The sequence below is a fragment of the Mesoplodon mirus genome, assembly GCF_964341445.2.
Source record: "Mesoplodon mirus genome assembly, chromosome: X".
NCBI lineage: Eukaryota > Metazoa > Chordata > Mammalia > Artiodactyla > Ziphiidae > Mesoplodon > Mesoplodon mirus.
Window position 1 is genome coordinate 92,289,405 of NC_138981.1, and position 26,242 is coordinate 92,315,646.

The window sequence follows — 26,242 nt, forward strand, 5'->3', positions numbered from 1 at the left end:
ATGAGAAGACAGAAAATCACACAGCAGGTGAAGGAGCAAGATAAAAACCCACCAGATCTAACAAATGAAGAGAAAATAGGCAGTCTACCTGAAAAAGAATTGAGAATAATGATAGTAAAGATGATCCAAAATCTTGGAAATAGAATAGACAAAGTGCAAGAAACAGTTAACAAGGACCTAGAAGAACTAAAGACGAATCAAGCAATGATTAGAAACACAGTAAATGAAATGAAAAATACTCTAGATGGGATCAAGAGCAGAATAACTGAGGCAGAAGAACGGATAAGTGATGTGGAAGATAAAATAGTGGAAATAACTGATGCAGAGCAGAATAAAGAAAAAAGAATGAAAAGAACTGAGGACAGTCTCAGAGACCTCTGGGACAACATTAAATGCACCAACATTCGAATTATAGGGGTTCCAGAAGAAGAAGAGAAAAAGAAAGGGACTGAGAAAATATTTGAAGAGATTATAGTTGAAAACTTCCCTAATATGGGAAAGGAAATAGTTAATCAAGTCCAGGAGGCACAGAGAGTCCCATACAGAATAAATCCAAGGAGAAATACGCCAAGACACATATTAATCAAACTGTCAAAAATTAAACACAAAGAAAACATATTAAAAGCAGCAAGGGAAAAACAACAAATAACACACAAGGGAATCCCCATCAGGTTAACAGCTGATCTCTCAGCAGAAACTCTACAAGCCAGAAGGGAGTGGCAGGACATATTTAAAGTGATGAAGGAGAAAAACCTGCAACCAAGATTACTCTACCCAGCAAGGATCTCATTCAGATTTGATGGAGAAATTAAAACGTTTACAGACAAGCAAAAGCTGAGAGAGTTCAGCACCACCAAACCAGCTTTACAACAAATGCTAAAGGAACTTCTCTAGGCAAGAAACACAACAGAAGGAAAATACCTACAAAAACGAACCCAAAACAATTAAGGAAATGGGAATAGGAACATACATATCAATCATTACCTTAAATGTAAATGGACTAAATGCTCCCACCAAAAGACACAGATTGGCTGAATGGATACAAAAACAAGAGCCATATATATGCTGTCTACAAGAGACCCACTTCAGACCTAGAGACACATACAGATTGAAAGTAAGGGGATGGAAAAAGATATTCCATGCAAATGGAAATCAAAAGAAAGCTGGAGTAGCAATTCTCATATCAGACAAAATAGACTTTAAAATAAAGACTACTAGAAGAGACAAAGAAGGACACTACATAATAATCAAGGGATTGATCCAAGAAGAAGATATAACAATTGTAAATATTTATGCACCCAACATAGGAGCACCTCAAAACATAAGGCAAATACTAACAGCCATAAAAGGGGAAATCGACAGTAACACACTCATAGTAGGGGACTTCAACACCCCACTTTCACCAATGGACAGATCATCCAAAATGAAAATAAATAAGGAAACACAAGCTTTAAATGATACATTAAACGAGATGAACTTAATTGATATTTATAGGACATTCCATCCAAAAACAACAGAATACACATTTTTCTCAAGTGCTCATGGAACATTCTCCAGGATAGGTCATATCTTGGGTCACAAATCAAGCCTTGGTAAATTTAAGAAAATTGAAATTGTATCAAGTATCTTTTCCGACCACAATGCTATGAGACTAGACATCAATTACAGGAAAAGATCTGTAAAAAATACAAACACATGGAGGCTAAACAATACACTACTTAATAACGAAGTGATCACTGAAGAAATCAAAGAGGAAATAAAAAAATACCTAGAAACACATGACAATGGAGACACGACGACCCAAAACCTATGGGACGCAGCAAAAGCCGTTCTAAGGGGGAAGTTTATAGCAATACAATCCCATGTTAAGAAACAGGAAACATCTGGAGTAAACAACCTGACCCTGCACCTAAAGCAATTAGAGAAAGAAGAACAAAAAATCCCCAAAGTTAGCAGAAGGAAAGAAATCATGAAGATCAGATCAGAAATAAATGAAAAAGAAATGAAGGAAATGATAGCAAAGATCAATAAAACTAAAAGCTGGTTCTTTGAGAAGATAAACAAAATTGATAACCATTTGCCAGACTCATCAAGAAAAAAAGGGAGAAGACTCAAATCAATAGAATTAGAAATGAAAAAGGAGAAGTAACAACTGACACTGCAGAAATACAAAAGATCATGAGAGATTACTACAAGCAACTCTATGCCAATAAAATGGACAACCTGGAAGAAATGGACAAATTCTTAGAAATGCACAACCTGCCAAGACTGAATCAGGAAGAAATAGAAAATATGAATAGACCAATCACAAGCACTGAAATTGAAACTGTGCTTAAAAATCTTCCAACAAACAAATGCCCAGGACCAGATAGCTTCACAGGCGAATTCTATCAAACATTTAGAGAAGAGCTAACACCTATCCTCAAACTCTTCCAAAATATAGCAGAGGGAGGAACACTCCGAAACTCATTCTACGAGGCCACCGTCACCTTGATACCAAAACCAGACAAGGATGTCACAAAGAAAGAAAGCTACAGGCCAATATCACTGATGAACATAGATGCAAAAATCCTCAACAAAATACTAGCAAACAGAATCCAACAGCACATTAAAAGGATCATACAACATGATCAAGTGGGGTTTATTCCAGGAATGTAAGGATTCTTCAGTATACACAAATCAATCAATGTGATACACCATATTAACAAATTGAAGGAGAAAAACCATATGATCATCTCAATAGATGCAGAGAAAGCTTTCGACAAAATTCAACACCCATTTATGATAAAAACCCTGGAGAAAGTAGGCACAGAGGGAACTTTCCTCAACATAATAAAGGCCATATAGGACAAACCCACAGCCAACATCGTCCTCAATGGTGAAAAACTGAAAGCATTTCCACTAAGATCAGGAACAAGACAAGGTTGCCCACTCTCACCACTCGTATTCAACATAGTTTTGGAAGTTTTAGCCACAGCAATCAGAGAAGAAAAGGAAATAAAAGGAATCCTAATTGGAAAAGAAGTAAAGCTGTCACTGTTTGCAGAAGACATGATACTATACATAGAGAATCCTAAAGATGCTACCAGAAAACTACTAGAGCTAATCAATGAATTCGGTAAAGTAGCAGGATACAAAATTAATGCACAGAAATCTCTGGCATTCCTGTACACTAATGATGAAAAATCTGAAAGTGAAATCAAGAAAACACTCCCATTTACCATTGCAACAAAAAGAATAAAATATCTAGGAATAAACCTACCTAAGGAGACAAAAGACCTGTATGCAGAAAATTATAAGACACTGATGAAAGAAATTAAAGATGATACAAATAGATGGAGAGATATACCATGTTCCTGGATTGGAAGAATCAATATTGTGAAAATGACTCTACTACCCAAAGCAATCTACAGATTCAATGCAATCCCTATCAAACTACCACTGGCATTTTTCACAGAACTAGAACAAAAAGTTTCAAAATTTGTTTGGAAAAACAAAAGACCCTGAATAGCCAAAGCAATCTTGAGAATGAAAAACGGAGCTGGAGGAATCAGGCTCCCTGACTTCAGACTATACTACAAAGCTACAGTAATCAAGACAGTGTGGTACTGGCACAAAAAGAGAAAGATAGATCAATGGAATGGGATAGAAAGCCCAGAGATAAACGCACGCACGTATGGTCACCTTATCTTTGATAAAGGAGGCAGGAATGTACAGTGGAGAAAGGACAGCCTCTTCAATAAGTGGTGCTGGGAAAACTGGATAGGGACATGTAAAAGTATGAGATTAGATCATTCCCTAACACCATACACAAAAATAAGCTCAAAATGGCTTAAAGACCTAGATATACGGCCAGAAACTATCAAACTCTTAGAGGAAAACATAGGCAGAACACTCTATGACATAAATCACAGCAAGTTCCTTTTGGACCCACCTCGTAGAGAAATGGAAATAAAAACAAAAATAAACACATGGGACCTAATGAAACTTCAAAGCTTTTGCACAGCAAAGGAAACCATAAACAAGACCAAAAGACAACCCTCAGAATGGGAGAAAATATTTGCAAATGAAGCAACTGACAAAGGATTAATCTACAAAATTTATAAGCAGCTCATGCAGCTCAATAGCAAAAAAACCAAACAACCCAATCCAAAAATGGGCTGAAGACTTAAATAGGCATTTCTCCAAAGAAGATATACAGACTGCCAACAAACACATGAAAGAATGCTCAACATCATTAATCATTAGAAAAATGCAAATCAAAACTACAATGAGATATCATCTCACACCAGTCAGAATGGCCATCATCAAAAAATCTAGAAACAATAAATGCTGGAGAGGGTGTGGAGAAAAGGGAACACTCTTGCACTGCTGGTGGGAATGTGAATTGGTACAGCCACTGTGGAGAACAGTATGGAGGTTCCTTAAAAAACTATAGATAGAACTACCATATGACCCAGCAATCCCACTACTGGGCATATACCCTGAGAAAACCATAATTCAAAAAGAGACATGTACCAAAATGTTCATTGCAGCTCTATTTACAAGAGCTTGGAGATGGAAACAACCTAAGTGTCCATCATCTGATGAATGGATAAAGAAGATGTGGCACCTATATACAATGGAATATTCCTCAGCCATAAAAAGAAACGAAATTGAGCTATTTGTAATGAGGTGGATAGACCTAGAGTCTGTCATACAGAGTGAAGTAAGTCAGAGAGAGAAAGACAAATACCGTATGCTAACACATGTATACGGAATTTAAGAAAAAAAAATGTCATGAAGAACCTAGGGGTAAAACAGGAATGAAGACACAGACCTACTTGAGAATGGACTTGAGGATATGGGGAGGGGGAAGGGTAAGCTGTGACAAAGCGAGAGAGAGGTATGGGCATATATACAGTACCAAACGTAAGGTAGATAGATAGTGGGAAGTAGCCACATAGCACAGGGAGATCAGCTCAGTTCTTTGTGACCGCCTGGAGGCGTGGGATAGGGAGGGTGGGAGGGAGGGAGATGCAAGAGGGAAGGGATGTGGGAACAGATGTATATGTATGACTGATTCACTTTGTTATAAAGCAGAAACTAATTTAAAAAAAGAAGATATGGTACCTATATACAATGGAATATTACTCAGCCATTAAAAAGAATGAAATAATAAAAAAAAGAAGTTATAATAAAGAATCAAATAGAAATTTTCGAGTTGAACGGTACAATAACTGAAATGAAAAATACACTAAAGGGGCTTAACAGGAGATCTGAGTTGACAGAAGAAAGAATCATCAGACCTGAAGATATGTGAACTACCTCATCTGACGAAGATTACTAAATTTGAGGAGCAGAAAGAAAAAAGAATGAAGAAAAAATAACTGAGCCTTGGGGACCTATGGGAGACCAGCAAGCATACCAACACATGCATAATGGAATCTCAGAAGAAGAAGAAGGGTTAAAAAGAATATTTGAAGAGTTAATGGCCGAAAGCTTCCTCAAATTGATGAAAAACATTAATCCATACATCATAGAACCTCAACAGGCACCAAGTAGGATAAAGACGAAGACACCTACGTGGAGTCTGTCCAAAGAGACACTAAGAAAAGTAGTCAAACTGTCAAAAGCAAAAGATGAAAAACGGATCTTGAAAGCAGTGAGAAAAAAGAGGTTCACCACAGACAAGGGGTCCTGAGATTATTAGTTGACTTCTCAATAGAAATTACAAGGGGCCAAAAGGCAGTGAGATGACATATTTGATCTGCTAAAAGAAAAAGACTGCCAACCAAAAATTCAATGTCCAGCAAAAAAACTATAATTTAAAACTAAAGGAGAATTAAAACATCCCAAGATAAACATAAACTGACAGAGTTCATCACTAGAAGATCTGCCCTATGAGAAAAACTACAGGGAGTCCTTCAGATGGAAATAAATGGACACTAAACAGTAACTCAAATTCACACAAAGACACTAGTAAATTTGACTACATAGGTAAACATTAAAGACAGTATAAACATTTTTGCCCTTGTAACTCTTGTTCCATCTGACTTAAAAGATAAAAGATAACTGCATAAAGCAATAATTATAAAACTCTGTTGATGGGCTTAAAATCTAGAAAGATGTCATTTGTATGACAATAATAATACAAAGGAGGAAGGAGATATCAGAGCTAAACAGGAACAAAGTTTTTAAATATTATTGAAATTAAGTTGGCACTTTAGTACAAATTTGTTTAAGCTAAGGTGTTAATTACAATCCCCAGGGCAATTACTAAAAGAGTAACAGAAAGTAACAGAAGCAACAAGTTAATTAAAATGACATATTGTAAAAACATTTAATGTGAAGGAATAAACTGAGTAACAGAGGAACAAAAGATACAAGACATACGGAAAATAAATTGCAAAATGGCAGATGTAAATCCTACCTTATCAACAGACTCCGCTTAAATGCATTAAATATAAATTAACACTACATAATTGGAAGAATGGATAAAAAAAGATTAAAAAAAGAAAACATGATCTAACTATTTTCTGTCTACAGGAGACACACTTTTTTTTGGTTTGTTTTGTTTAAAAAACAAGGTTGAAAGTAAAAGGATGGAAAAAGATATCCCATGCAAAAAAGAATCAAAGTAGAACAGGGTACAAGAAATTTGAGTCTCCCTTTTTTCCTTGTTAAGTCTAGCTAAAGGACTGTGAATTCCGTTGATCTTTCCACAGAACCAACTTTTGGTTTTCTTGATTTTCTCTATTTTTTAATTCTTTTTTTCATTTATTTTTGCTCTAATCTTTATTATTTCCTTCCTTAAGCTTGATGTGTGTTTAGTTTGCTCTTCTTTTTGTAGTCTCGTTTTCATTAAACTTTATTTTTTTAGAGAAGCTGTAGGTTCACAGCAAAATTGAGGGGAAGTCACAGAGATTTCCCACATGCTCCCCTGCCCCCACACATGCTCAGCCTCCCTCATTATCAGTATCTCTCACCTGAGTGGGACATTTGTTATAAATGATGAACCTATACTGACACATCATAATCACCCCAAGTCTATAGTTTACCATTTACTCTTGGTATTGTATATTCTGTGGGTTTGAACAAATTTTTGTAGTTTCTTAAGGTGGAAGTTTTGATTATAAATTTGAGATTTTTCTCCTTTATTAATATGGGCATTTACAGCTTTAGATAGCCCCTTAAGTACTGCTTCTACTGCACTCCTTAAGTTTTGTTATTTTTTTTCATTCATCTCAAAGTATTTTCTAATGTCCCTTTTAACTTCTTTTTGATCCCTTGGTTATTCAGTAGAGTGTTGTATAATTTCCACGTATTTGTAAATTTCCTAAATGTCCTTCTATTATTGATTTCTAATTTCATTCCACTGTGAATAGAAGTGGTGAGAGTAGACATCCTTGTCTTATTCCTGGTATTGGAAGGAAGATTTCAGTCTTTCACCATTAACTACGATGTTAATTATTAACACAAATATATGGTCAACTGATTTCTGACAAAAATGCAAAGGCAAGTAAATGAAGAAAGAATACTCTTTTCAACAATTGGTACTGGAATAATTGGACATTCATAAGCAAAAAAGTGAACTTTAACATAAACCTCACACCTTATGTAAAAAGTAAGTCAAAGTGGATCATAGATCTAAATGTAACATATACAACCATAAAACTGTTAGAAGAAAATAAAGGAATAGGGCTTCCCTGGTGGCGCCGTGGTTAAGAATCTGCCTGCCAATGCAGGGGACACAGGTTCAAGCCCTAGTCCGGGAAGATCCCACATGCTGCAGAGCAACTAAGCCCGTGCACCACAACTACTGAGCCCGCACTCTAGAGCCCGTGAGCCACAACTACTGAGCCCGCTTGCTGCAACTACTGAAGCCTGCATGCCTAGAGCCCGTGCTCTGCAACAAGAGAAGCCACCACAACGAGAAGGCCGTGCACTGCAACAAAGAGTAGCCACTGCTCACCACAACTAGAGAAAGCCCATGTGCAGCAACGAAGACCCCATGCAGCCAAAAATTAAAAATAAAAATAAAAAAATAAGGCTTAAAAAAAGAGAAAGTAAAGGAATAAATCCTTTTTTTATAATCTGGTATTAGACAGAGTTCTTAGACATAAAAAAAACACAATCCATGAAAGAAAAAATGCATAAACTGGACTGTATCAAAATTTAAAACATTTGCATTAATGTAAAAATTTGTACACTGAAAACTACAAAATGCTGCTGAAAGAAATTAAAGACACAAATAAATGAAATAAATGCAAAGACATTCTGTGTTCATGGATTGAAGACTTAATATTGTTAAGATGTCAGTACTGCCCCAAATGATCTACAAATTCAAAGCAATCCTATCAAAATACCAATGACGTTTTCTGCAGAAATAGAAAAATCCAGGAATTCCCTGGTGGTCCAGTGGTTAAGACTTAGTGCTTTCACTGCCGTGGGCCCGGGTTGGATCCTTGGTCGGGGAACTAAGATCCCACAAGCTGCCCGGCATGGCCGAAAAAAACAAAAGAAAAAGGAAATAGAAAAATCCATCCTAAAATTCATATGGAATCTCAAGGGACCCAAACAGTTAAAACAATCTTGAAAAAGAAGAGCAAAGTTGGAGGTCTCACACTTCCTGATTTCAAAGCTTACTACAAATCTACAGTAGTTAAAACCGTGCGGTGTTGGCATAAAGACAGACATACATACCAATGGAATAGAATGGAGAGCCTAGAAATACACTCTTTCATTTACAGTCAAATGATTTTCAGAGAGTGTGCTAGGACCATTCAATGGGGAAAGGCAGTCATTTAAACAAGTAGTACTGGAAAAACTGGATATCAAACATGCAAAAATGAAGTTGGACCCTTTATATCATAAACAAAGTTAACTCAAAATGGATCAAAGACCTAAACATAAGAGCTAAAACTATAAAACTCTCTGAAGATAATATAGGAAAAAAGGTTTATGACATTAGATTTGGCAGTGATTTATTGGATATAACACCAGAAGCACAGGGAACAAAAAAAAATTGACAAATTGGACTTCATCAAAAATAAAAACTTTTGTGCATCAAAGGACATTATCAACAGACTAAGAAGGCAACCCACAGAATCGGAGAAAATATTTGCAAATCATATATCTGATAAGGGAGTAATATCCAGAATATATAAGGAACTACAACTCAACAACAAATAAACGACTCATCTAAAAAATGGGCAAAAGACACCCTTGTACATTGCTGGTATGAACTTAAAATGGTATAGCCTCTATAAACAGTATGGTGGTTCCTCAAAGGATTAAACATAGAATTACCATATGATCCAGCAATTTCACTTCTCTGTATATATTCAAAAGAACTGAAAGTAGGGACTGGAACAGATAGTTGTATATCCAGGTTCACAGCAACATTATTCACAATAGCCAAAAGGTAGAAGCAACACAAGGGTCTATTGACAGATGAATGGATAAACAAAATGTGGTAGATACATGCAATGAAGTATTATTTAGCCTTAAAAAGGAAGGAAATTCTGATACATGTTACAACATAGATGACCTTGAAGACATTATGCTAAGTGAAATAAGCCAGACACAAAAAGACACTGTTATGATTCCACTTACATGAGGTACCTAGAGTATTCAAATTCATAGAGACAGAAAGCAGAATGGGGGTTGGCAGGAGATGAGGGAAAGGGAGAATGGGGAGTTAGTGTTTAATGGGTAAAAAGTTTCCATTTGGGAAGATGAAAAAGTTCTGGAGATGGATGGTTAGAATTGTTGCAGAATAATGTGAATATACTTAATACACTTAAAAAATAGTTAAAATGGTCAGTTTTATGTTAGGTATATTTTACCACAATAAAAGAAAGTTTGCTCTGCAAAAGACACTGTTAAGAGAATGAAAAGGCAAGCTACACATTGGGATAAAATATTTGCAAATCATATATCCAACAGAGAATTGTGTTTAGAATACATAAACAACTCTCAAGAGTCATCAGGAAAAAATTAACAACTCAGTTAAAAAACAGCAAAAGATCTGAACTGACACTTTAGCAACAGGATATAAGGATGGCAAATAAGCATATGAAAAGATGTTCAACATCATTAGCCATTAAGGAAATGCAAATTAAAACTACAATGAGATACGACTTCACAGCTATTAGAATAACTAAAACAAATGCCAACAATACCAAATGCTGACAAAGATGTAGAGCAACTGGAACTCTCATACATTGCTGGTGAAAATGCAAAATGGTTCAGCCACTCTGGAAAATGGTTTGGCAATTTCTTATAAAGTTAAACAAACACTTACCATATGACCCAGTAATCCCACTCCTAGATATTTACCTTAGAGAAATAAAAATTTTATGTTCACACAAAAGCCTGTACAAGAATATTCATATCAGTATTATTCATAATCACCATAACCTGGAAACAGCCCAAATGCACTTGAATGGGTGAATGGATAGACAAACTTTGGAACATTCATACAATGGAATGCTACTTGGCAAAATGTATGAACTATTGATACACACAACTTGGATGACTCTCAAAGGCACTATGCTGAGTGAAAGAAGTCACTCTCAAAAGATTACATATTGTATGATTCCATTCATATGACGTTCTCTAAAAGACAAAATCACAGTGATGGAGAATAGATCAGTGATTGGCAGGGATTATGGGTGGAGTTGGGAGTGACTATCAATGGATAGTATGGGGAAGTTTGAGGGCCATGGAGCTGTTCTCTATCCTGATTGTGGTGGTGGTTACATGAATCTATGTGATTTACACGATTTACAATTCACAGAATTGTACACATACCCCCCCCAAATAAACAGGCAATTTTATTGTAAGTTCATTTCAAAAATAAAATATTAGCTATTATATCATCATCAATAGTTATACATTACTGATTAATAAAAGTATTCAGAATTAGTTACAAAATAGGATCTAAAATTCATTAAGGTCATTTTATGTCTGGTATAATAACTTAAAGGTATAGAGAAAAATATCAACAACACTAAATGTAAAAGCTTTATTACAACTTCTACTAACTCCTCTCTTTAATATTCTGTATCAGGATAATATGCTCCCTGTGGATCATGTCCTATAAACATTGTCATATACTGAATATGGAATTAAATAAGAACTCAACTTAGAAGTCTGGGACCCTAGGTTACATTCCTAAATCTAACACTGTAAGAAAACTCTCGACTTGCCTTTTGTGCCTAATTTTATCTTCCTCTTCATTGAGGTCATGTACTTGTCTGCACTTGTCTTTTTGTGGTATGCTGTGAAGGTGTAAAGCAAGGAGTTTCAAAGATAGGAAACAGAACAGATTCATATACCACCCGCCCACCCCAAATACCAGGTACTGCTTTAAGTGATTCACATGTATTACCTCTCTTAATTCTCCTAACAACCCTAAAACATAGCTATTATTAATATTCTCATTAATATTCTCATGAAGAAAACGAAGCATAGAGTGGTAACTTGCCCAACATCTTATAGCTAGTAAGCGGGGGGAGCCAGGATATTCCCAGCAGTCTGCCTCCAGAGCCCGTGTTCTTAATCAGTATGCTATAATGCCTCTCCACCAAAGGCTGTTTGTTCATTCTTTCTTTCCTTCCGTCACCACTGCTCTTCCATGTCTACGGTCTCTCTGTCTCTAACAAATCATTCATTCATTCTGTTGCCTTTACCTATGGTCTAAGCATAGATGAGCCCCAATTCTATGGATCTAGTTCTGCCCTCTCCCCTGAGCTTCACTGCTGCATTTCCACAGCCTCCTCGATATCTGCATTTGATGATCCTGCGGTCTCACAAATTTAACATGTTTAAAATCAAACTCATCATCTTTCCTCAAAATTTCCCCATAAAGGCTTCCTTAATTTTGCCAACTGTTAAATTACACAGCGTTGAAGCACCTGGGCTATCTTTGACACATTTCTCTCCACTGACCTTCATTCTCAGTCAACAAGTTTTACCAATTCTTCTTTTGTAATATCTCTTATAATCATACCTACTTCTCTTTCCAATTCCATTGCCATCATCCTAGTCAGCTTTTCTTGCTGAAATGACTGTAATGCCTCCTAAATTGTTCTCCCTGCTTCCAGTTCTCCCTCTCGTGCATCCTATTTACTGGCCACTAGATTAATCACTTTCAAATACTGCTTTTATCATGTTACCCCTGGCTCAAGGACCTTTAACCATATCCAAAATGACTAACTGAATAACGAAGTCTGTATAGGTCTATACTACCTGCCAAATAAAGTTCAAAAATTTTAGCTTCCTTTCTAACCTTGTCTCTCACGACCCCTCCAAACACACCATACTGCTTGCGACAACTGCTGCTAGTGAAATGCCTTTCCCTCTCCTTCCTGAAGACTTGGTGGTATTAAAAGAACATTTAAATCTTACCTCCTCTGAGAGGCCATGTTCAGTAATGCCAATCAATGCACAGTGGCCTTTCCCTCCTCTGAACTCCTACAGCCCTTAACAACTGTATCTAGCATTGTTACTAAATGTTATATGTTTCTCTCTGCAACCAGCAATTGGCACAAAGTCAGGAACCATTTCTTAAACTTCTGCATACCTTCCACAGTGCCTAGCAAAACTTACCTGTTAAACCCATTCCTTCTCGTTAAGACACGCACCATTTATCTATATATTTCGTGCTAGTTTATAGTTCTACCTAAAGACCCTTCACAATCTAGCCTCACCTACCTTTCCAGTGTCATCTCCTGTCAGTCCTCACTGTGTCCTATACTTCCTGCCACACTGAACTTTTCACTGTTCCCTAGACACACCAGGTTCTTTCACAATCCTATTCCTACTCACCCACTATCTGTAATGCCCTCTCCCCACTATTTACCTAACAAGTGCCTGTTGATCAGTCAAGACTTGGTACAAATGTCAACTCCTGACTCCCCCAGACTTAGATGTTCTATCCCTGTGTCCCCTCAGCATTTTATTCACGTCTCTACAATAGCAATTTTCATGAAGTACTGCAACTAACGAGGTACATATTTGTCTTTCTCAAGGGACTATACATTTCTCAAGAGTAGCAATATTTCATCTTTCCCCTACTCCCTTCACTAACTCTTCATAGTTAATGCCCTGATGTTAAATCTTTCTGTCAGTGAAAGAACATATCAAGTCAGTGGCGATCACATACCTTGGTAATAAAGAGCCTTGAGGAAGGAGTGACGATCAGCTCCCTGAAATAAAGAATTTTCTATTTCCATTTCTCGCCGGGTCAGCTGTTTGCTCTTTGCAAACCTCTGTGGCAGGCAAAGGATGCGCTGACGCTCTGAGATTCTTTCCTCAATATCTTGAAGACGGTTCTGTATTGCTTCAGGGGTTGCCCTAAGTCTCACCCTCTGAAATAAGAGAAATGAGATGGCATATATCACAGAGGACACACCCTAAAAGTGACAATCTGATGCCTTAAACAAGAAAGAAAATGATCAGGGCCCAGAAATGGTCATTTACAGACATGTTAGCTAAGAAGTCAAGGAGCAGGAATGCCCTGCGCTCCAGTGGTTGCGACTCTGCACTTTCACTGCCGAGGGCACGGGTTCAACATCTGGTCAGGGAACTGAGATCTCACAAGCCACGTGGCACAGCCAAAAATAAATAAATAAAATTAAAAAAAATAAAATAAAATCCCATTTGTTTAGGGGAAAAAAAGTCAAGGAGCAGGGGCTTCCCTGGTGGCGCAGTGGTTGAGAGTCCGCCTGCCGATGCAGGGGACACGGGTTCGTGCCCCAGTCCAGGAAGATCCCACATGCCGCGGAGCAGCTGGGCCCGTGAGCCATGGCCGCTGAGCCTGCACGTCCGGAGCCTGTGCTCCACAACGGGAGAGGCCACAACAGTGAGAGGCCCGTGTACCGCAAAAAAAAAAAAAAAAGTCAAGGAGCCGCTTCTCTTTTACCAAGGTCCCTATCCTAAAAACCAAAGAAGATTCAGACACAAAGCTCAGTGTTGTGAGAACTAAAAATGAAAAGGTTCTCAGTACCAAAATGAAAAGATCTTACTTTTTATTCTCCAGAAAAAATTTGCCCCACTCACCTTTTCACCTGAAACATGGCTCTTCCAAATCAAGATTTCTGTCTCATTAAGCCCTAGTTCCCTGAGAGAAGCAGTCTCCTGGTCCTTCTCATGCAGTGTCTGGAACTGGGACAAAGTCATAGTTCCAGCTGCTTCCTTCCCAAAGGGCTTGTACATAGTACCAGGAGCAAAGCTCTCTTTCTTAGATACACATCTGCAAAACAAGCAGGAAGAGAGTAAGAACATCTTCAAGTTACCACAATTCACAGAAATGGGGCTCGCCATTAAGAGGCACAATGAAGCTCAGTGGCAATTTCTCTCTCACATACTATTTCTAGGCTGAAGCACCACTGTAATGATATGGAACTCCACCAGTAATCCAGGACTAATGACTGAATCAAATATTTATTTATTGGGCACCTACTATGCATCAGAGACTGTGCCAGGTACTGAGGATTAAACAGTAAAAAAGATAAAAACAGTTTCTGCTTTTGTGGAAGAACTGTAGAAGACAGGCAAGTAAACAGGCAATGATAATACTGGATTATAAGTGCTATGTATGTTAAAGGAAGACACAGGAAAGGTACTTAGCCCAGACGGAGTGGGATATGGGAGGCTTTCTAGAGGAAGAGACACAGAAGTAAAACCCTGCCTAATAAGTAGAAGTCTGCCAAGGAAAGCGGGCTGGGAGAGGAGTGTTACATCCAGACTTTAAGAGGCGTCTGTCACCTGGAGGTGAGGGTCTATGATAATCTGTTTGCAAAATCAATACCTACTCCTCAATGGAGACACTGGTATCAAGTTGATGCTGAAGGAGGCTTTTCAGCTGCCTCTCCCCTTCTGTTTCCAGCTCCTCCAGGACATGCTCATCACTCTTCACACAGCTATTTACCCTGGAATAGATACAAGAATATATGTGGAAAGTAGAAGAGACCGTTAATCTCAAAATATATTCTTTATCTATATTATCTACCATTAGCGATCCCATTTGTTCAAAGACACTTCTCTATTTGTTGTCCTTTATCATTCATTCCACAAACATTAACTAAATACCTGTTTACACACAATGAATGCACTGTGCTAGGTACTAATGGAGTCAAAGATATTCAAGACAGAGTCTTTATCATCAAAAAGCTTGCAATTTATTTAGGGAAAGGTAACAGATAGGTATGTGTTGAGTGCATGTGCGGGGCAGGGGGGAAGGGGGGGAGAGAGAGAGAGAGAGAGAGAGAGAGAGAGAGAGAGAGGGAGGGAGGGAGGGAGAGAGAGGGAGAGGGAAAAGGACAGGGAGAGAGAGAGGGACAGAGGGAGAGAGAGAGGAAGAAAGATTTTATATCTTCTTTATGAAGCATATGCCAAATCAGTAGTTCAAAGAGGAAAGATAATTGGGAGGCAAGGTAGTAAATGAAGACTTGGGAAAGGTAATTCTTACACTGGCATTTGAAGGATTGAGTATGATGAAGGAAAGAACAGGGAGAACGAGTATGAAGAGACAGAACTATGTTCTGGGGGATAATAAGAAGTTCAATTTAGCTGGCATTCATGTATGGGAGACTTGGGAGATCATGTTGGAAGGGTAATTAGACTCAGACTGTGAATGGCCTTAAATACACCAACTAAGAGGTCTGGACCTTAATGTACACGTATTAGGAAGCAATTTATTAGGTAGTTAAGTGACATGGTACAAGCAATGGTTTAGGAAAATGAATGTGGTTATAATAAGCCTTATGGAATAATATGGAATAGTAAGAAAGAAACCAGAAGAATTAGTTAGGAAACTATAATTTATCAAGCATAACGTGATGAAAGTACAAACTGGAGTGGTAATAGAAATTGAAAGGAAGGGTTAGATGAGAAAGACCTTTTGAAGGTAGGGGTAAGGGAGAAGTGAAAGATAACCCTGAATTTCAAGCTGTGTAACTGACAGATGGGACCAATGAACTAAAGAGGAAGCTCCAGATGGACTAAATGGTTTGGGAAAGGGAAGTCACTATTGTGTTAGCCATGTTGAGTCAACTACCTATTACAGTTGAAATACCAACATGAAGTATCAGGAATGCTTCAAAGACATACTGAGTCTGAGGTGACAATGTGATACTGGCTAAAAGGAAAGTGATAGCAGAACTGTTGCATAGATAAGAGTCTGAGGCTGCATATGGAAATCTTTAGTCATCTGTGTTGTCAGGATCTGGAGCTGTGAGAGAGGAGAAGATTACCAAAGAAGGGAGTATAGAAACAAAGATGAAGGGGGTCATAACATTTTACAGCTTAAGCACTACTGTGTAGAAATCCAGGTAATGCTAATATGAGCTAACTAACCCTAAATAATTTAAAACTCTGAGTGTAAAGAAATAGCAGGACCATTTAAGTGTGCAACAAATGATTATAAAAGACAAAAACAAAGTGAGTTAACTCCATGAGGAAAATAAATATTAAATACCTTTCTTAAAAAATAGCCCTTTACTACTGGGGTTATGATGAGACCTAAAAGATGTATCTCCCATAATTATAAGCAAGATTCCCATACTTTAGACAGACTTATACCAACTTTGGGAAACTTTAAAGTATCCATAGGCCCAGGGTTTTCAAAAATTCCTTTTCAGTATCTTAATCGTTACTTATTATTTAGAATTCTGAAAGTTCTTGCTAAGTTTAAAGTGGCTTTGAAATGAATAAACCATAGCTAAATACATTAGTACACATGAATTTCAAAAAGAAATGTGGAGTGAAAAAAAGCAAGTCACAGAAAAATTCATATAATATGTGTCTGCGTAAAGTTGAAAATGGGATAACACTAGCAACACTTTGTTTAGATATAAATTCGTATGTGATAAAACTATTTAAAAAGAAAAAAGCAAGGGAATGATTAACGCAAAATACTGGCTAGTGATCCCCTCAGGGAGGGAAGAGAAGCACTCACGGAAGGGCACACAGGGGACTTCTGATACTGGTAATGTTCTATGAATACTGTATCAATGATACTGCTGTTATCAAACGATACAGCATCCATGCTACTGATACTGGTAATGTTCTATTTCTAAAGCTTGTACTGAGTACGAGTCTATTATTATTCCTTAACCTATATATATACATTATTTTTCATGTATGAAAGATATCATAAACATTTTTTAAAAGTCATTTTGAGACAAGGAAAATCAGAAACTTTTTTTGAAAAAGATGCAGCAACTGACAGTGCAGGAGAGCATTATAACAGTAAGAATTTAAACGCACCGCTCTATTCCAGAGTGATTATTCTACTTGCAGAATGAATACGAAACTAATTTAATGAGGATCCTTTAAAAAGGCTTTGTGTACTGTCAATAATTGTAAGCTCAGGCTTTCAACAAAGACCAGCCACGTTAAAGCTGCCATTTCCTGCAGAACCAGTAGGGGGAACCGCTCGCAGCGGTGCCTTTCTTTTCTTACAATACGTGGAACCGGTTTGGCACCCTGCTTCTAAATTTGTAAAAACAAAGTATCACTTGCTTACTTTAAGACCTGAAAATGCTACATGGTCTCTGAGCCCGAGAAAGTCCTCTGTAACACACAATCACTGCGAATAAACGCGCCCACCCTGGGCCCCTTTCTGAGAATGGGGTGGAGGTAGGGCGGGACAGGGAGGAGCTGGCCCGCGTTTCTCCAGCGCAGGCCGGTTTCATCAAGCGGCCAAGACCCTTTTACCTGGGTGGGTCCGTCTGAAATAGGAAGGAGCCACAGCATCCGTCCCGGGGCCGGCGCCGTTGCCTAGGTGCCTGTGCCGGGAGGGCATGCCTACGGGGACCGGCAGCAGCGGCGGCCCTTCCTGAACTTCGCCCTACAGGCCTGTCCAGCCCGTCTCCCCTTTTCCCTCCTCCTTTGTCTTCCCGCTCACACGAAACCGCGTCCCCAGAACGTGACATACCCCAAACCCAAAGTAACAAAAGCCACTTGAAGAGTTAAAAGATAGAACAGAGCTCCCTTCGCCGTCTGCTCTCAGACAAGCCCTTACCTCTTCATGTTTCCACAGGCCCCTAGCTCTAACTTGGGTAAATAGGCCGCGGACTTCAAGTCCCAGAACTCTGCGCGGCCGACTCTAAGGGGATTGTGGTGGAGCACAGGGCTCTGGGAATTGTAGTCTCGCATAGCTAGGAACCCAGAGTACGTACTGAGCAACCGGTATACTGTGAATTGTTCAAGTGTTTCTCTTGGATTTCTTGTATACGTTAAAGGTAACATCCAAAATATCCAGCTCATAAACCTGGGAGTCGCCTTTGAATTCTTGACTCTTTCATTCAGTATCACCAAATCCTGGCCCCTCTAATTTCCGTCGAATGTGTCCCTATCAACCCTGCTTCTGCTTTCAAGGATCCCACCTACCTGCTGTTTCCAGTCGAGTCTCTGGTTCATCCTCTGCAGTGTTACCAGAGTGATCAGACTCAAGTTTGACCACATCACTAGCACAAATGGTTCTCCTATGTCTCTAACAGAGGCTAAGACATTGTACTTCCTATCCTGAGAATCAGAGACCCACGTGTATTCAGGCCCATGAATGTTTTTATTGATAATTACGATGAATCAAGAGAGTGGTAGAACACAGTGGTTAAGAGAATGGGCTCCTAGTTCCCGGAAATGGAAATACAAATGTCCTTAAGTACATGAAAAGAAAGATGTTTAATCTCACAAGTGACATGTAAATTTCAAAGTACACTGACTATAAAATACCTGATGTGTACTCCTCAAAACTGTCAAGGTCATCAAAAACATGGAAAGTCTGAGCATCTGTCACAACCAAAAGAATCAAAGGAGACATGATGACCAAATGTAATGTGGGATCCTGGGACAGAAAAGGGCCCTAGGTAAAAAATATGGAAATATCAATAAACTATGCACTTTAGTTAATAATAAGGTTCATTAGCTGTGACAAATATACAAGAGTTATTTAAGATGTTAACACTAAATAAAACTGAGTGGAGGAATACAGAACTCTGTACTATGCAACTTTTCTGTGAATCTAAAACTTCTCTTAAAAAATAAGGTTTATTTTCTAAAAGCACATTAAAATAACATTTTTCACCCACCAGATTAGTAAAGATCCACAAGTTTGAGAACACACTTGTTTTGTTGAGATTGAGGGGAAACAGGCATTCTCAGTACACTGCTGGTAGAAACATAAATTGGTACCTCTGTGGAAGGCAACTTGAGGATACAATTTAAATCATAAATTCACATTTCCTTTAAAGCAACAATTCAACTTATCCTCAATACTATGTATCCTCAAGAAATTAATTGTATGTGTACATATCTAATTATAGGCTATACAATTTTATAAACTATATATTATAAAATTTTGTATACATATAAAATTAGCCATGCAACCTTGTTTATAATAACAAAATATTGGAAACAACTTAAATATCCATGAATGTTATACATCCATTCAATGGAAAACTATGCAGCAGTACCAAAGATGACAAAGTTCTCTATGGACTGCTACTGAACAATCTCTAAAATATATTTAGTGCAAAAACAAGGTACAGCACGATGTGTATAGTATGCTTCCATTTTAGTTTTTAAAAAAGCAGGAATATATGTATGTGTTTGCTTGTATATGCAATAAAATACCTCTGGGAAAACATAAGACAGTGATAAGTAAATGATTCCGGGTTAAGGGAACTGGATGGTGAGGGATAAAACTTTTCACTTTTTCTTCTTGAATTTTGAACCACGTGATTATATTACCTAGTCAATATATTTTTTAATTAAAGAGAACCCTTCTTATATCACAGAGAGCCAAAGAAGAAAAGGATCATGGGTTTGGGGGGGTCATACTGCTTGGATTCTCAGTTCCCAATATAACATAGTAGGCAACCTGGACTTGACCTTTTGTTTGGCAAGTTACAAGACTATGTAAATTTCATTAAGTTTCTTTAACTGGTCTAGGCTAGTTTCCTCATCTGTAAAATGGGGATAATTCTTCAGAATAGGGTGACTATAAAGTACCATACAAAAGAATGTTTTTTTTTGTTTTTTTGTTTTTTTGTGTTTTTTTTTGCGGTACGCAGGCCTCTCACTGTTGTGGCCTCTCCCGTTGTGGAGCACAGGCTCCGGACGCGCAGGCTCAGCAGCCATGGCTCATGGGCCCAGCTGCTCCGCGGCATGTGGGATCCTCCCGGACCGGGGCACTAACCCGTGTCCCCTGCATCGGCAGGCGGACTCTCAACCACTGTGCCACCAGGGAAGCCCAAAAGAATGGTTTTAAAATCACTTGCAGTGTGGTCATCTATGAGAAAATATTCCAAGTTTATCCAGTAGGTTCAGACTTATTCAAACTGTCTGTATTGCCACACTCAAGTTAGAGGATAAGACCAAAGAGCATTATACTTCCTATCCTGAGAATTTCTAACAGATGAGAATGTCATGGAAAGTACTAGAGTTATCCAAGACCTAGCATATGCAAATGACTGTGCTCTTGAAGCACACAGGTGAATGAATGCAGCTCTAACATGCACCATTTTGTGGTTTTGGCACAGAACAGGGATGGAATCTAAGCAAAAACAAAGTGTGGGTCATAACATAACCCGCATTAAGTAAATCCTATATGGTGGTGGGCTGAATTCTGCTGCTCAACCAAAGTGTCCAATTGACACATTGATCAACAAGGAAATGGAAGAATACACCAAAGTTGCTAGTGTGTCTGTCCCCTGGGAAGGCGGCAAAGGGTGGAACAGATTAGTACACTGACCACCACACCAGACTTGTACACAGCTTCCTATAAAACATACATTCTATTGGTACTGAAGTGATACACACTACATTACAAATCCACTAGGTGGGATGAGTGGAGAATGAATGGCTAAAAAGACATACATGGGGTGGAATTACAACTACAAAGCAAGGTCATAAGGAAGTAATCTATGTACCTGTGTATATCTGTAGCCAGTCCGAGTGGTAGGTACCAAGGGACAAACATTCAGAAAATTGCACTAGAAGGAAAACCAGGCTATTTCTAGCTCTGCCAAATTTATTACCTGTGGAATAATAGCTATTCCATTTCCCCACAGCATCCTCTCCCCACTTCAAAAGGATATCAGACAGTATATTAAAAGCTTTGAGATTACTAGATGTTATTCATGGCCACAGAGATCTTAGCACGAGGTAATTTCACAATTTCACCCCCAGAAGAGTTTATGACAAACTGAAAAATATGCCTCACTTGTCTTTCTGACAATTTAACAAGGTTAGTTTAATTAAGCCAGAAGTTCCTCCTTAACATAGACATATTTTCAGGCTTTGTCCTTTTTAGGTGCTTTGTTCACAGCACACTTCTGATGAATACATTATGAAGCAATTATAATTTCCAGATATGAAAGAAGATGCTAAAACCAAAAATCTTCTCTTGAAGAGGGATAGCATCATTCATCTAATATTAAGAGTAAACAACTGTGCATGTCTTTCAAATCCTCCAAATGAGATAGCATAAATGCTGTCTTTTTCAGAGGACAAAAAAAGTAGATAAGCACCGGGAAAGTGTCAGCACGACAAATTTAAGAATTCTCCTTCAGCTAATATCTTAGCTGCTCTTTAACAATGGCTGCGGGGGAGAGGGGTCTCAAGATTCCAGTACCTAACATAAATGTAGCCTTAAAATTACTGTCAAGAATAGGTTATTTCTTTTAATTAATATCTGTTCAACCATGCCATGTCTTTTAGACACATGTTAGAACCAGAGTCAGAAGGAACCTTAAAAACGATTTAGTCCAAGGCTCCAAACAGTACACTGAGATCTACCAGTAAACCCAGTATTACTGCATTGATCTGGAAGCCACTTGCCATTCACATGCCTCTTTTTTTTTTAGCCTTTTTAAAAAACATCTTTATTGGAGTATAATTGCTTTACAATGGTGTGTTAGTTTCTGCTTTATAAGAAAGTGAATCAGTTATACATATACGTATGTCCCCATATCTCTTCCATATCTCTTCCCTCTTGCGTCTCCCTCCCCCCCACTCTCCCTATCCCACCCCTCTAGGTGGTCACAAAGCACTGAGCTGATCTCCTTGTGCTATGCGGCTGCTTCCCACTAGCTATCTATTTTACGTTCGGTAGTGTATATATGTCCATGCCGCTCTTTCACTTTGTCCGAGTTTACCCTTCCCCCTCCCCATATCCTCAAGTCCATTCTCTGGTAGGTCTTCGTCTTTATTCCCATCCTGCCCCTAGGTTCTTCATAACCACTAACACATATAACATATATATGTGTTAGCATATGGTATTTGGTTTTCTCTTTCTGACTTACTTTACTCTGTATCACATGCCTCTTTTATGTCCTGAAAAAAATATTAGAACTCCCAATGCAAAGTCAATAGGAGTACTGTAGCCTCCTCTTTCTTTATTTTACTGAGGAAGTTTACAGTAAGCAAGTACTGGTAGTGAAAAGACATAAAGGAATCAAAAAACTTGTGAGAAATGAAAACTAGTTTCTTCCCGTTGGGAAAACCTTCATATGGTCCAACTCTTTCTTCATGTTATAGACAAAAGATAATGCTCCAAATGAAATTATCTGTCCAGTTAATTAAGCAGGGACAAGAATAAATCCAGTATTTCCTTCTATATACTATGTTCTCTTTACTGAATGTGGAACTTAACGTATTCACAGACTACAAGAGTTGAATTGCCAAAAACAATAGGGGAAATGTCTTTATCTAGGATAACAATATTGTATTCAAACATTAAAGATTACTCAAGATAATACTCAAAAGCTGTTTACCTACAGAAATCATCCATAAAATTAAATGGTCTCTGTAATTTTGAGAGGTAATGAAAACTTACCTCATTAGAAGCTGCTACTTTGAGAAGTGTGGGTAGGAAAAAAAGAGGCCATGTAAGTTCTGATATTTGGTTTACTCATAAGGTGATGTAAATCACTAATACTCATTTCAAAAATATATTCTTTCCATAATATGTACCCTTCAGGATGGTCATGTTCAGTCAGTGCAACAGAAATTCAGCTCAGGAATTACAGGCAATTAAGCTTTAGTCACTCAAAAACTTTTAAGTAGTTTATTTTATTGTTATACTTTTATTTTTCAGAGCATTGCCTTTATTTATGACTTAGGTAAAACATGAAACACAAGAAATCAGACTGTTTCCAAGCTAAGAACAACGCTTTTTCTTGAAAAACAAATACACAAATACACAAAACCCACAACTATAAATCATATGCTAAAGCCAAGTAAAACACCAGATTATCTGGACATCAAAAATAAATGAATTGCCTGAACCATACCCTTTTTAAAATAACCTAAATCAAGTCCCTAATCCATCCTAACTCTTCCTCCCTTCTCTGAATTTCTATTGCATACTTTCTGTACTTCATAACACACTTCCTTGTATTGTCTATACTGTTTTTTTATACAGACAGGCATTAAGTATATCTCAAAGTAGACAGTAAGTTCTTTTGAGGAGAGAGACTTTACAGTAGCTAACACTATACGTTGAATGTTAACAGGCACCCAGTAAGGACTGGTTGACATCTATTTTTTGGCAAACATTTCTTTATGATCTGGTTGGAGTGAAAAGGATAATGTGTGCTGGCGGTAAGATATGGAATCTAGCAGAGTAAGCCATGAATTGCACACACAGAGTCAACATCAAATAGGCTGCTGTCTAGACAGAAGAGCTGATATAGTTTTGATTTGCTAATACTAAAAGACAAACTACAGTATCATTCCCAACAGCACAATATTTAAGTGGGGGAAAAATACATGCAGCCTTTATTGCCACCAAAGATTAAATATTAACTGTAAATACTACTCTAACAAAAACCATCAAAATTTGTAGGTAATGTATAATCCAAAAACAGCATGCTGAAGATAAGGTCATTCAATCAAAAGCAATCCTGACATTGCATTCCTGCTCCTTGTAATGACGATACTCGAAAACTTGTACCTCTTCTACATTCCTTTGCAGCATGCCTATAAAGGGAAAAGACACACATCATTACTCAGAGGACAAAATATCCCAGGAACGTAACTTACATTCTCCCTTCAACATATGATTGACAAAACTTTACATGTCAATTTTTTTTTTTTTTTTGGCCACACCGTGCGCCTTGTGGGATCTTAGTTCCCCGACCAGGGATTGAACCCATGCCCCCTGCAGTGGAAGTACGGAGTCTTAACCACTGGACAGCCAGGGGAGTCCCATACATGTCAATTTTAATAGCTTTAAGTATTAGAAGATACAGAGGAAGAGAAAAACATGCCTCTGTCTGGTTGGAAACTATTGCACAAGACTGTTCTTGATTTGCTCTCCCTAGCTTTCAGGGAAGTAACAGTCTACCTGACATTTCTATTTTGTTGAAGAGAAGTGTTAACTGCTTTTTACTCATTACAGCCTAAAAGTGTCCTACAGGATGGTCATGAAATTGAATGTGTGGATTTTGGTAGGTCTTTGCTGCCTATAAGCAAATTAGCACACTGAATATTTTCACATTTCAGTTCCTTTCTAATGATTTATTTAACTTGGTGGTCCTTAATTTGCTCAGGGGCAGAACAACACAAAATACCATTAGTTTCACCATATAGAACAGTAACTTTATGCAGTAAAAATAAGCTGTTGAAGTAAGTGTGATAATCTGAGTTTATCTGTTAATGTGCACAAATAAATTGGGTCATTTGTTTTAGTATTCATTAATGCTCACTGGTTGATAAGCAATAACTGGTGCCAAAAATTTAAGGAAAACTTTACAAGAGAAAAACTAAAAAATGAGGAACAATATACTTTAATTTTATTCAGCCAATTGGAAAAGAACCAATGTTTTGCAGTTTTTGAGGTATAATACCTCATTCTATCTTATGACATATAGGCATTCTGTAAGATCACACCTTTTAAGAACAAGTGATTTAAATGATGGTTGTCTACTGAAAGGCTAGGAGAACAGTCTGGGAAAACACATCTCCTTTCTGTTGTAATAACTAACTGCAGGGACCAATTTTTTACCCCTGAATAACATTTTTCAATGTGACAGAAGCACAAATGAGCACTACAACAAACCATTAACTTGAGGCCAGAAGTGTCAACATAAGCACAAACTACTTATTTTGCTGATTGATACATATTAAATGCAAAAGAGTATTTTTATAAACATTTTTATAAATCAATGAAATGTCGAGAAACACAAGTCAGCATTATTGAAAGGCTTACCATAAATATTTTGTCATGGCTTCAAATTGAATTCTCAAGACTATCTCTGTATGAACATACTTTACATTTTTCAGGAGTTTCATTCCTTAAGGGCAAAAACTGCACCTAGGCACTTAACTGCCCAGAGTTCTGGTCCCATGATATGCGTCAGTGATTGTCCCTGCAGGCCTATTAAATTATACATCATACTAGAAGTAAAATGCTAGTAATAGTCAAAATTTGATGGGAACTATGCCATATACATTTGACATTATTTAAAAAGTAATTGTACTGAACAATATGAAAGTGAAATTAATAAAACAACTCCATTCACAGTAGCATAAAAAAGAATTAAAACACTCAGGAATAAACTTAGCAAATGAACTATAAGACTTGTACACTGGAAACTATAAATCATTGCTAAGAGAAACTAAAGAAGATCTAAAAAAATGAAGAGATATTCCATGTTCATGGATTGAAAGACTCAATAGTGTTAAGATGTCAATTCTTCACAAATTGATCTACAAATTCAATGCAATGCCTATGAAAATTCCAGAAGGCTACTTATGTAGATATAGACAAGCTTTAAAATTTACATGGAAAGACAAAAGACCCAGAATAGCCAAAGCAATCTGAAAAAGAATAATAAATTGCAGGAATTACACCATCCAATTTTAAAACATAATACAAAGCTACAGTAATTGAGACAGCATGGTATTAGCATAGGATAGCCATAGAGATCAATGGAACAGAAATGAAGTCCACAAATAAAACCTTATATTTATGGTCAATTCGTTTTTAACCAAGGTGCCAAGACAATAAAATGGGGGGAAGCATAGTCTTTTTCAGCAAACAATACAGGGACAACTGCATATCTACATGGAACTGAAGTTGACCCCCTACCTCTAACTATGAACAAAAATCAACTCAAACCTCTGTAATAACCTACATGGGAAAGAATCTGAAAAAGAATAGATATATGTATATGTATAACTAAAACTAACACAACATTGTAAATAAACTATACTCCAATATAAAATAACAATTAAAAAA

At 37.5% G+C, this 26,242-nt stretch overlaps 2 protein-coding genes across 8 annotated transcripts in view; both read right to left on the minus strand.

The window, feature by feature from the left end:
- The window catches only part of RBM41 (RNA binding motif protein 41), a gene marked incomplete at its 5' end in the record, with an annotated part of 68,267 nt that extends 50,206 nt beyond the window's left edge, over window positions 1–18,061 (minus strand). For 2 of the 5 annotated variants that reach the window (XM_082610833.1, XM_082610831.1), the window contains 5 exons: window positions 11,196–11,267; window positions 13,154–13,358; window positions 14,050–14,242; window positions 14,805–14,921; window positions 18,017–18,061. In XM_082610833.1, the coding sequence (XP_082466959.1) occupies window positions 11,196–11,267; window positions 13,154–13,358; window positions 14,050–14,242; window positions 14,805–14,921; window positions 18,017–18,024 (595 nt within the window). Of the gene's footprint in view, window positions 1–11,195; window positions 11,268–13,153; window positions 13,359–14,049; window positions 14,243–14,804; window positions 14,922–17,709; window positions 17,928–18,016 lie in introns of those variants that run through there. The other 3 variants (XM_082610834.1, XM_082610832.1, XM_082610830.1) reach the window with 2 other exon arrangements.
- A 5,025-nt stretch (window positions 18,062–23,086) lies between these two features.
- Window positions 23,087–26,242, minus strand: part of NUP62CL (nucleoporin 62 C-terminal like) — a 69,672-nt gene continuing 66,516 nt past the window's right edge. For all 3 annotated transcript variants that reach the window (XM_082608942.1, XM_082608943.1, XM_082608945.1), the window contains one exon: window positions 23,087–23,979. In XM_082608942.1, the coding sequence (XP_082465068.1) occupies window positions 23,888–23,979 (92 nt within the window). In that variant the 3' untranslated portion in view covers window positions 23,087–23,887. The remainder of the gene's footprint in view (window positions 23,980–26,242) is intronic.